General features: G+C 42.1%; 1 protein-coding gene across 2 annotated transcripts in view; it reads right to left on the reverse strand.

Moving 5' to 3' along the window:
- The window catches only part of SORCS1 (sortilin related VPS10 domain containing receptor 1), a 263,410-nt gene that overhangs the window by 62,434 nt on the left and 188,596 nt on the right, over nt 1–12,380 (reverse strand). For both annotated transcript variants that reach the window (XM_056495393.1, XM_056495392.1), the window contains exons 7-9: nt 9,682–9,800; nt 7,405–7,494; nt 2,331–2,510 (exon numbers count right to left, since the gene is read on the reverse strand). In XM_056495393.1, coding sequence (XP_056351368.1) covers nt 2,331–2,510; nt 7,405–7,494; nt 9,682–9,800 — 389 coding nt within the window. The remainder of the gene's footprint in view (nt 1–2,330; nt 2,511–7,404; nt 7,495–9,681; nt 9,801–12,380) is intronic.

Consider the following 12,380-nt stretch of genomic DNA (forward strand, 5'->3'; position numbering starts at 1 on the left):
ACTCAGAATCCTTTCCTGAGAAAGCCAAGTTATTCTGTCAGCCTTTGGACAGCTTTATCTTAAAAAAAAGACTGCACACACAGGCTTGTGCACTCTCAGAAGGAAGGGACAGACCAGTTGCATATACACAGCCCTGACACACACAGGGAGCTGTTCAGCCCTGCTGCTCACACAGTCACTGCAGAGAAAGACCCAGGCAAGCAAGTGCATGACCACCAGTGGTCAGAGAGGAAAGACTCCATCAGCTGCCACACAGGAATTGCAGAACCCTCACCTCCCTGAATGCACTGTGTGCACTAATGCTGCTCTGCAGCTTCAGGAAGATCCACACAAGAACTTGAACACACAGCTCTAAAGACATTTTTCACTTCCCATCACCACCTTCATACATCAAACATACTTCTCAGCCAACATACATACTGCTGGAAAAAAGCTCCAGAGTGACAGGCATAAATAGCATAGCTATAGACACAGCTCCTCATTCTGTTATCACTTCAGTCATGGATTGCCACAGCAGGACTGTCTTGCTGTGGACCATCCCAACAGTGCCACAGTGCATCCCTGGGCAGACACAGGAACCAGAGAGGGCACTCAGACACACTGGTCAGTATTTAGCTCTTCCCTCCCTTTAGGAGGTGATCAATAGGACAACTTCTTGTGAACTCAAGGAGACACCACGAAAGAAGTTTTATTTTCTCTTTGTACCCAGTGTAATTCCCTACTTAGCAGCATTGAGCAGATTTACCCTTGATTTAGAATCAATTTAGGAATTACACACATAAACATTCACTGCAATGCAACCACAACTTCTAACACCTGACAAACGTGCACACAGACACCTGCACATTAAATGGGCTTTTCTCTGGCATCTTCTCTAATGATGATGCTTTTTTAAATACACTGCTGCCACTAGAGAAGGACTAGCTTGGCAATCTCTCCACTTACTTTTAATTTATCTATGTTTTTTTTTTTTTTTTCTTCTCTTGCCTTCCTCTCCATTTTCCCCTAGATCACTATAACAATCTGACACAGAACCATGCTGGCTGGCTCTGTGCTCCCTTCCAGCAAGAACATCAAACTGAAAGGAAGGTTTGTGCCAGGTTCCATGTCAGCCAATATTTCTACTATTTAGATAATCAGCAGATATGATGCTGCAAGTCTGATTGCATCAATTTCAATCCAGGTTGCTGTGTGGTGTCAGATGAATAAAACAAAACAAGAGATTTTCTTTACCCCTGGGATGTAGGACACCTTTACATAATGCAGTAAAGCTGCTTCCCCAGCTGACAGTAATAAGAGGCAACAGTTTTTCCATGGGCTGCCAGCACTGTGGAGAGATTAATGGTAAAAAATGTCCAAATGACTGAAATGGCAGTGCCCATCCTCTCTGGTCCATCTGCACTGCTGTGTAACTCTTGGGCTCTCTGGACAATTCAAGGTGGTTTCCAAGCAGAGGGCAGCTGAAGGAAAACTACAGAGCAGAGCTAATATTGGGACAGTGATGGGGAAATACAGGCAGCATCTTCATCCTCAAAGGCACTCAGATCTACTTTATGACCTTTATTCTAAATGGTCAGAAAATCCCCTGGAGGAGACCTGAAAACAGAACCTGACCCTCAGAACAGCAGCTGAGGATTGAATTTCTCCTCAGCTGAGTGCTTGTCTCCAGAGGGAAAATAGGCAGCAGAGCAAGGGATGGACAAGGGCACTTTAGAGGTCCTACTCTTAGGATCAGTTGTCATAGAAGACAATGGAAATTGGCCTTTTATGGTGAGCTTAAGCAGAACACAGCTGTTCAAAAAAAGGCTCAGGGTAAACAGGGCATCAAAATGAGGTGTGAGAGTTTCCATGCTCATGGGATAGCCCAAGAGGACATAGCTATAACCACTTAAGTTCCCAGAATAGCTCAAGCTGAGAAAGGTGACAAGGACAGCTGAAAACTGCAGTCTCTCCTTAACTTCTAAAACAAGAGATTAGACTGCCAGAAATGCAACAAAAATCCGAGAATGATGCTTCTGAGTCTGTTGGGAGCTTTCATAGCCATAGAACCAACATGGGTCCAAGCAGGATTTTGGCTGACAGAGTTCCTCCTAGCAAGTGAATTAATTATTCCACAACTTTTACATATGCATCAAAGAGCCATGAGCTGTTCCTCACCTGAGAACCCACTGGTGAACACAGCAGTAAATCTAGGAAAGGTAAAACTCTGTGTTTAGTCATTTGTTGGCTTTGCTGTTCACATTTTATGAGACTGATGTGCAAGGAGGAAAAGGTACTGGCATCATGTGAGCTCCTGAGACAGCAATGAGATGTCTGGAGTTATGACATACCTCATAGAGGTCAATCATCACATTTCCCTCCAGCCCTTGGCTACTCTTGACATTTTCCAAGGCCAGGGTGAAGTAGATCCCTCGGGTGTCTGAGATGTACAGATTGTATGTGTCGTTCTGGTTCCACTCTTGCACAGCTGCAAACACCTGATTCTCATCTGTGCTGATAACATGCATGTCCTGGGGAAAGACAAGACAGGAGGTTACTCCAGGGAATCTGTGCTGCCAGTTCCAATGGCACCAAAGTAACTGGGGAGCAGCAAGGGATGTACTTAGTCTGGGGTTTAATAGGGAACTGCTGCATTTCAGTATTGTATTGTCTACAGCCACTGTGAGCAAGTAATCCCATCCAGGAATATTTTACACCAGCTCTCTTCTGCCAATTTTTCAAAGCAGTAATTAACTGATGAGGTGTTAATTGAACATTTACATTGGCACTACAGTGTTATACAGCAGCACTTTCATTCCCCTTACCAACACCTTCATTTTAATGAATATTTTGTCTAGGGAATAGGGAGGGCTGTTTATTTGTTAGGTTGTTGGGTTTTTTTTCCATTCAGCATCTGAGTGATTCCACTCATGACTATGGAATCACAGATATTAAAAATGTAGGAGTTTGGGGAAAAAAAAAAAAAAGGAAAGGAAAAAAAATCATCTGAAACATCTACTTCTTGCCCAGCTTTAGAAGCCAAATATGCTTAGGACCTGATGCAAGCAGGAACTAATGAGGGAACATCTGCTGTTATCTACTGTTTCTAATGACAATGTAGGCTGGAGCCAAGGCCCTGGACCACTATACTAAACAGCACACCCCAAGAAATAAAACAGAAAACCAGCCCTAATCCTCACTAGGTATAAAGAGCAGAAATGTATTCAGATCACTAGCATTATGAGTGAGGTTTTGTTTTACTCTGCTTCTTCTCTGTGTTACAGCCGGCAAGAAGCAATGAAAAGATTGCATAAGTAAAATAAAAAACAGGAACTATTGAACCTGATCCCATCTTTCAATGCCTGGAGAAATTATTACCCATTTTATTTTATTTTCCATTACAATGGAAAAAGCCACCAAGAGAGAGATTGTTATAATGAAATTCCCAGGCTCTATCTGCCCAGCACAGGCACCCTGAGTTCTTTGGTGCCATAAAAATCTGTGGAGGTAGGAAAAGAAATGAAGATTTTTTTAACACCAGGTGATTCCCAGAAGACTCTGCTGTTTGGTCTGCTTTGGGCAGATATCCCAAAGTTATTCTGCTTCCATGAATCTCAGCCAGGACTTTCTATATGCAAAACAGAACTTTATCAGAAAATATACTCTATGGAAGCTGATGCTACTTCTCCCTTCTGCTAATAATAGTCTTTGAAAATTCAGTGTCTGGTGGCTTTTTAGGGAGGATTAATACTTCTAGATGAACCCTTGTAATGTAAAAATAAAAAAATAATATAACGAAGAAATTTGATCTATAAATCTGAAACTCCATGGATTCACCATGGAGTTAAGATTCAGAACAGTTGCTTGCTCATCCAGATCCAGATCTGAATACAGAGTGGATGAATGTGCACTTGATTTACTTCCTTCTTTGCACTGGAGAAAATCATGTCCCAGAAGATGGGCTCGTTTTGTGAAGGAACAGATTGGCTTAATTCCCAAGGCAATAGGAAAAGTAATATAAGTCCCACTGAGTCCTACTAATTTTGGCTGTGAGCAGACATCCTCTCTCAGCTCCAGCTGTGCCAGCAGGAGTTACAGCCACAGCTGTCTGTCTGTGGCTCCTCTTGTCAGCCTGTCACCCTGGCTCAGTCTGCTGCTACATCTACATCAGCAGGTGCTCCCACTGTGCTCCAGGCAGCACTGGCTAGCACAGCTCTAATCTCAAGTGTTCATTTCTGCATATGGGCACACATGGGCACGCCTCTCCATTTAAACACAGAAATTAGAAGTAAAACTTGGTTTGTCTGGTGAATGTACTTTTTCATTATCTTACCATTTCATTCAACAGTTTTGCAAAAACTGGGGGAGAGGGGTAAAATGATACTTTGATCAACACTAGAGAAAACTAAAGGCAATTTCACAAATGCTGAAGAAGCAAACAAGTTAATGTATTCACTGGATACTTCCTGCATTTGATCATGCTGTAAGATGGAAGCCTAAAGAAGATTCCAGTAAGGTTGAAGGAATTTAAGCCTAAGGAAGCAGAGACTGAGACAGAATTGCCATAATATATATAATGCAGAAAGGAAAAAAACACATAGCATTCCAACTTTGGGGATAAATTAACTTCCTCTTAATATGGTCTTGTCCAATACATGCATCAATGATACCCAGCTTTGATAAAAAAGGATTAGTATATGGGCATCAAATAGATCTTGGACCAGCATCAGGAATTTCTTCATTTCCACACTGGGAAAATTAAAATTAATCAGCATATAATATTATGTTTCATTTGATGATTGTTGTTTTTTCAGAGTGAGGATTAATTCCTGGAGGGGGAGGAAGAATACAAAAAGACAGCCTTCAACTTGATATAGCACAAGCTCCTTACAAAAGGAAGAGGACAGGAATGTGAAGCAAGGCCCCTTTCTGGCCATCATCACCTTTAGGGGCTCCCCTTGCATTTGTCTACTGAGAGCCTGCTCCAGAACATACTGCAAGTACATTAATATGCAGTTCAACTATCTGTCCCTTTTGCCTTTCCAAAGACAAAGGTAACATGATGTACATGGGTTTGATCAGGTGTCTCCTCAAATTACTAAAAACCAAGGCTCTCTGAATCACTAAAAAATTGTCCCTTTTGCATTTTTTCAGGGAACTTTTTTCCTGGCAAGTTAAAGAGTAGGGATGTGTAATGCCAGTTTTATTGTGCCAGCCCAGCTGGTATGAGCATGGGGCTAATAACAACAAGGTTGTGGGATCAATCCCCATATGGGCCCTTCACTTAAGAGCTGGAATTGATGATCCTTGTGGGTCCCTTCCAACTCAGAATATTCTGTGAAATCTCTGTGAAGATGCCAGCTCTTGCCTTTGCTTTCTGTGAAATTAGTGGGGCTGTCACCTCTTTTAAGGTCAGCATTTAAGGATCTTATTTATTTGTCTTCCCTGTGCATTGGTCTAAACTGGAGTAACTGCACCCAGTGTGTACATTTAAGGTGATAATCATGAGTGACAGTAGTGTGTGACAAAGCCCACATTGTGCTGCTTTGATTAAGAGGTCTCAATAAAGACTATTTATAGGGTTAACACATATGCAGGCGTCTGCTTGAATGGAACAGAGTTTCAAGTTTATTTAGGCTTTTAATCAAAACAGCTACAAGGCTGTTAATGTGAACAAGAATAATATTTTAGCTAGATTTGCTGTAGGCCTGAGCAGCAGCATCACCTGCCAAGGCTGCCTGCTGTCACACGCCCCCAGCTCAGGAAGAGACACTCAGAGACAAAAACCTTGATATTTCCATCTTCAATTCCAGAAGTCACTTAGTAATGTTTGCCATTTTTGGCCCCTCTTTCTTAGCTGAAGGAGATGAAAGAGAATTTGGGCATAAAAGAAGCTGTATGTTCCAATTCCTTGAATAATACAACACTCTGTGCATTTTTCATACAAGTGACTATTTTGCTTTGATAGCAGCCTCCTGAACAGCCACAGTTCCACTGTAGCTCCTTCCAAGCCAAATGCAGCTCTTCAGACTTTGACAAAGTGAGATTGTGACAAAGCATCTTTCTTTGGGTCAAATAACATGAATATATTGCTCCAATTCTTGTTCTCAGGAACACAATGTAATTTAATTCTAGCACATTTTCTCTGGCTCTCCAGTGATCTCTTGGAGAAGGTGGACAAAAAATAAGTGTGTGCTAAAGAAAACAAGAAGTTTAAAGCAAAAAAATGTCTCTACAGATGGTCTGAATTGGCTGTAAATAACAATTTTTATTTGGCTTTTACAATAACCATGCTAAAATGCAACTCTGTTGCTAAGGGCTCCTTCAAATAACACCTATTTAAATCCAATTTGAATTTACAGAGTAATTTCTCTTGCTTAGGCAGGAAGTTTCAAAGCAACCTATCTTAAAATGTGATTAAAAATTTTGAGGCAGACCACAGGTCTCCTGTGTCAGAGCTAAGATCTCATGGCTTCTGGTGTGGTGTGAACAGGAGAAAAGGCTCCAGCAGCAGTGCAGGGAAGGTGAGGCACTGAAGGAAGGGCTGGGGTTGAGCTGCAGACTGTTCATATGAAGGTCACCCAGTCAAACAGCTCTGCTGGGTTGAGGAATCAAGGACAGCCCTTGTGAAATTAGCCACGTTATCCCTTGGAACATTTTCACTGACAAAACCTGACCTTGCACTTCCTTTTGACAACCCCTGCTTAGCTCCTGGGAATGCATTTGTCTGCTGATGTTAGACCTCATATAGAATCCATAAGATCATTTGCTGCCTTTCAGCTTAAATCTCATTAAAGACAGACTATATCAAGAATGAAAAGGCAGAAAAAAAGAGTCCTCAGTCTTTGTTAGGAACCCATTAGGACCCCAGCTGCAAATCGGTGGTTTCTTCAAAATGGAGCTAACATTTTATATAGGTCTTTCAAAAAATTCAGCTTCACAAGGCAGAAATAGCTTTTCAAGCTCCAATGCTAATTCACCATTGTTAATTAGGCCACAGACAGAGTAGGCACACAAAGACATCTTTCTGCTTGGTTCCCATTAAAATCTACTAATGAGGCAAAGCATAAAAAGCAACCCATACAAGACAGTGAGAGGGGAATTTTAAGACAAAAAAAAAAAAAAAAAAAAAAAAAGAGAGAGAGAGAGAGAGAGAATATCCCCTCTAAAAGTGAATTAATTAACCATAAAGAAATGGTAATTGATGTGGGCTGTGGTATCTGCCTACATTTCATGCCTATGTCCTTGACTAGCCAAAGTGCTGACTTTTGGTTTTGGTCCTTTCTTGCTTGCAAATGTTCTGTCAAAGAAGAATACTGTTTCCACTCACTGCATGTCATCTTGCAGTTACTTGTGTTGGATTCAAGATCTTAATGCAATTAAAATATCTTTAGCTCACATGGACATCCTACAGCAGCCACCTACCTTGGGCAAGGAGTACTTTGGCAGCTTCATCTGTGCAAATGGGCTCCTCCTATAGGAAACATAATAATGTGGTCTTCCTCCTGATGTCAGCTACGAGAGAAGCAGGACAGTTATCATCACCAGGCTTTTCTTATTTTTTTTTGTCATGATCAGAAAGAATATCAAACAAAAGCTGTTCAGAGAAATACCACAGCGTGGTGGCAATGACTTAAACTGCAGCGCTGTTACAGCTGAGGAATAAACATTGATCCAACTGACAGAGGCTGGAAAAGAAAACAAGAGGAATCCCATTTTCAGCAAAGAGAGACAAAGGCTAGAATCTCATGTGAAAACTTGTGAAGAGTGAAGTCTTGACTTCAGCTGGGCCATGATGTCACTCCTGACACCACAGCTCTCCTGTGCCTCACCAGAACACTCCCTGCTCTTTGCCATCTGCAGAGCTGCCCTGGAGGCTGTTGATTAGACCAGCACATTGGCAGACATGAGCCTTGATTTTAATTTCTCCTTCCAGCTCTGGTTCCTGTGTGGCCCAGGACAAGTTGATCTCCTACAAGATCAACTAAATATTCACAGATATGGAAGGCAAGGGAAGCTCGTTTGATTTGGCATTTTTGCAAATCTGGCCATATATTTAAGTGCATAAATACTGATGGCAGACCTTGAAAATGCTGGGTTAGAGCAATGTGAGGTATCATTTTCTACAACCTATTAAAGGAGGGGAAAAAGAAAGAAAAAAGCTGTCAATTTTATCTGGCTTCCACTGCTGCTGAAGTATAATCAATCTTTTTAAAGTACTTTGAAATCCTTGGATGAAAGATACTGAAGAACAAATATTCCAAGGGATTCTCCGTGCAGAACTTTGCTTTAATTGCTTGATAGCTGAGCTTATCAAGACTTTTCTTTAGTAGTAAGTGTTTTAAAATGCACTGCAGTAGTTTAAAATGCAGGATACACAGAGACCAGGTTCACACCAGATTAAGTAAAATAAGCAGTATTTTTCATTCTAGGAAGGGAAGTAGGCAAAAGTCAGGGAAAGAAAGGCCAGAAATATTTTTTTTAATGAGAAAGGGTGAGTTGGTAAATAAAAAAAGTTTAGCAGGAAAATAAACGCCCATTCCTCTATCCTAGAGCTTTTAAGCCTACTAATACATTCCAAATGGCTTAGCTGCAGAAAAGCCAGATGGAGATCAAGGAAGGAAGGGAAGGCTGGAAGGAGGGTGTTCATCTATTCCTCCAAGCATACACAGCCTGGCATACTGTTATTCTTCCTCTGAAGAGCAGAAGGGATAACACCAGGTCCAGCTCAGCCAGGATGGCTAAAGAGAAACACTCCAGCTCCTGTGTCAGCTGAAGCACAATCACAGAGTCATTCTGGGATGAGAGACTGACACACCCCTGCTCTCCCTGCCACATAAACATCTCCTGTTTGCCTCACACACCAGGCACAAAAGCTGTTCTGAACCATATGTCCCAGATTTATTTGTGGATTGGTTAGACTGGTGTTTAAGACTGAGTTCATTAACTGAAGCCAATTAGCAATCAACTAACCCAGTGTAAAATATCAATCCTCTCTCTTCCCTCCACTCGCAAGCATGCTAAAATATCAGCTGTCTGGAAGCCCAGTTTAGTGCTAATGATCTCCAGTTCACCTCCACATTGCCTACAATTCTGTTGTTATTTTCCTCCTCTTCAGCTGACATTCAATGGACACTGGCAGCAGCCTAATGAAACCCACAGTGGTTCCAATCTATTCACCAGCTCTCACCTGGAACACAGCCTGGCTGAGTACATCCCATCTTCTGCCTTTTCACTATAATCACAGCTGAGGCATAACAATAAAGCCTGATTACTCCTTTGGTGCCTTCCCTGACTCCCTCCTTTCTTTCTTATTTCCCTCTCATACTCAAAAAAGCTTTGGTTGACTCCCTTGCAATAGCAGATGAGTGACACAGCACTTCCAGCTGGGGGGTTAAAGCAGTAATTCCAGAGTGCTGATGAGATTGCAAGGAGTGGCACAGAGCACTCCAGCACACAGAGAACATACCTCAGGCAGGAACTCCATGGCCCTACAGTGACAAGAAACCAGAGCTTAAAGGAACACAGTTAGCATTACAACAAACTGCTACAACCCACTCAGTGCCTTCATGGATCCAGTGCTGTCTGAGTGGTTGCAAACAACACACATGCACACACATGCAGAGGAATGCAAGAGAAAATAATAAAAGAATAATATAATATAAAGTAATAAAATAAATAGGAGAAGAGGGTGTTCTGCACCTGAACAAAGACATAATCACCCTGGACGATCAGGGAGTTGTGGTCAATGTAGCCTGGAAAGGGTTTGCTGCGAGTGGCTTCACTGCAGTTCTGCATCTTGCAGGTGATGTACTGGGCATCTGAAAGGAAAAGAACAAAAACAATACACTTGAGAGAGATCCTGAGCACAGATTCTTCCTACTGTCATAAAGCTGCTTGCTGAGGTGGCACTTTTGCTTCCCAGATTCATGTGAAGTGAATTGAGACCATCCATTCAACACCACACAACCCTTCTTTCCCCTATATCCTTCATAAATCCACCCTTGATTACTTTCTTCCTTTAATATCCTTCCTTCTTTCCTGCCTCAACCTCCCATTATTTCTTTCCTTCTTCCCTAGATGTGATGTCAGAGTGATACATTTTTACCAAGGGAGAACCTTCTATGATGCATCTCTGTATTTCCTACAGCACTTACACTCTGTAGAGTAATTCAGACTGACTTGGAAAGCACCTCAGACCAGCTCCTCTTCAGGGGTTTCACCTGCTTCTCTGTTGACAGCATGGGTAGATGCATTCTGGCAGACCTGGCAATCATTCCACACTCTTGTAACTAGAAGTCCTAGCAGTTTCAAATTAAATAGTCTAAATGCAGCCACCCATCTCACAGCCATGCAAGCCATCTCATCACTGTCACTGCATGGGATGTCCTCTCCTATTCTGAAGCACTGCAAGGTGCTCATCCCATAATGTGTCACCTGAAGAAAAACAATTAGAATTGCTTTATGGGATAATTCATCCTAGAATACAGAAGCAGATTCTCAGTAATCCGTTTGGACTCTTCTACATTCACTAAGAATTTGCATTTTGTTTTATGACAAACCTGATCCACACAAGGAACAATTTTGGCTTCTTAATAGTACTTACATGATAGAAACACTATATTGCATTTAATGTTAGAAGTACTTCTAATAATTTTCCTTGGAGAGACACCTTGTTTGATATAATTACCACCTTCAGATCAGAGAAATAGCATCTTACACTGAAATAGAAATGGCTGGAATTTTACCATCTTGTATGTAATCTTTGTTCTAATTAAAATCTATCATTTGACATTTCTTTTCTTGCTTCTAAGGGCTGTTGACTTCTGCTTGAAGCAGACATGCAGGGTAACAAACCTTCAGGAAAGCTCGATGAGGGATGATTTTTCTCCAGCATTTGCAGGGTTCTTGGAAGATATAAAGTGCTAAGTATTATTAGTCACTGCCGTTTATAACATTTTATGCTTTCACAGCCCACTGCAAAACATTAATGAATACAGCCTGGGCAGCATGATCAAAATGTATCTCCCTTCAGAGGGACGTGATTTTTTCCACATTAGCCACGAGAGGGCAGGGAACGACATAATTCCCAGCCTGCTCACTCCTGTGAGCTCAGGAAAGTTCCCTTTCAGAGCAGCTCATCCCTCTGCCCTCTGCACCCAGACAGGAGGGGACAGGGAGCCTGTGCCAGCACCCAGCAGTGCTCTCCTTGTCCTGAGAGTGCTGAAAGCTCTCAGTGAGGTCTGCTCAGAGCCTTCCCTTCTCCAGGCTGACCAAGGGACATGTTCCCCTGTGCTCCATCCCTGTGACCATCCTGTGGCCTCCTCTGGACTTGCCCAACAGCTCCACAGCTCTCCTGTGCTGAGGCTCCAGAGCTGGGACAGAACTGCAGAGGGGTCTCACTCTGTCACTACAAAGCTCCTGATGTGCCAATCCTGAGCTTCAGCAAAGCAGCCTCAGCTGAATGGTCCTACTGCCACCAGAACTGTAGAAAAGACTGGGGCATTAAGGAATCTCCTCCACAAGAGGATTTAAAGAGCACAGGCCAGGTTGGCATCCATTAGAGGAGCCTGAGGTTCTCTGGATCCTGCTTTAATGAGGAATGGGGACTATCCCCATTTCTGCTGTGATGGCAGGAGTCTGTGCAGCAGTGATTGTATCACCAATGAAGATTTACTAAGGCAATTCCTGTGAACTTTTACAGTGCAATTCTCCATGGGTTCAATTCTAAAATGGCAGTAATACTACTAAAGGGCAGAGCACTGAAATTGCTTAAGCTAATCTCCCAAACAGCCAAACACTGAGATGTGCACAAGAAAAGCTCCTTTTGCTACAGGAGACAGAAAGAAGGAAAAGCAGGCTTCTTGCAGTGCCTGGTTCTCACTTTTTTCCTAGGGGAAGATTTTCTGTGTTCACATTAACTCAAGGATTTTTTTTCATTTCATTCTCGCAGACATTTTATGTGACTCCATTGGCAAAGGTTTGTAATTTAGCATTAATTAATGTCAATTAATGTATTCAGTTGCTAAGCTCTGGAATTAATTTCATTAGTTTTCCCACACAGATGTTTTCCCTGCCACAGGTAATTAGGACATTATGCTTTTCATTTCCAGAACCCTCACCTCCAACAACAGCTGCTGTTTTTAATATACAACAACAAAGTCACACTGTGCCTGGAGAGAAGAACATAGCAACTCCCAGCTCTTACACCCCCAGACACTTTCATTTTTGACAGGTTTAGACACCCAGAGTAGGAATCTTCTTGAGGCAATGGCAGCTATTTCTGAAGAGGAAGCAAGAAAAGTCACAGAACACAAGAACGGAGGAGACATCTTGTAAGGGAAACCTCTGACAAAATTAATCTGTTTCAGTGGTGAAAGAGAATTGCAAATGCTAACACA

The sequence above is a fragment of the Oenanthe melanoleuca genome, chromosome 6 (assembly GCF_029582105.1).
Source record: "Oenanthe melanoleuca isolate GR-GAL-2019-014 chromosome 6, OMel1.0, whole genome shotgun sequence".
NCBI classification, from domain to species: Eukaryota; Metazoa; Chordata; class Aves; order Passeriformes; family Muscicapidae; genus Oenanthe; species Oenanthe melanoleuca.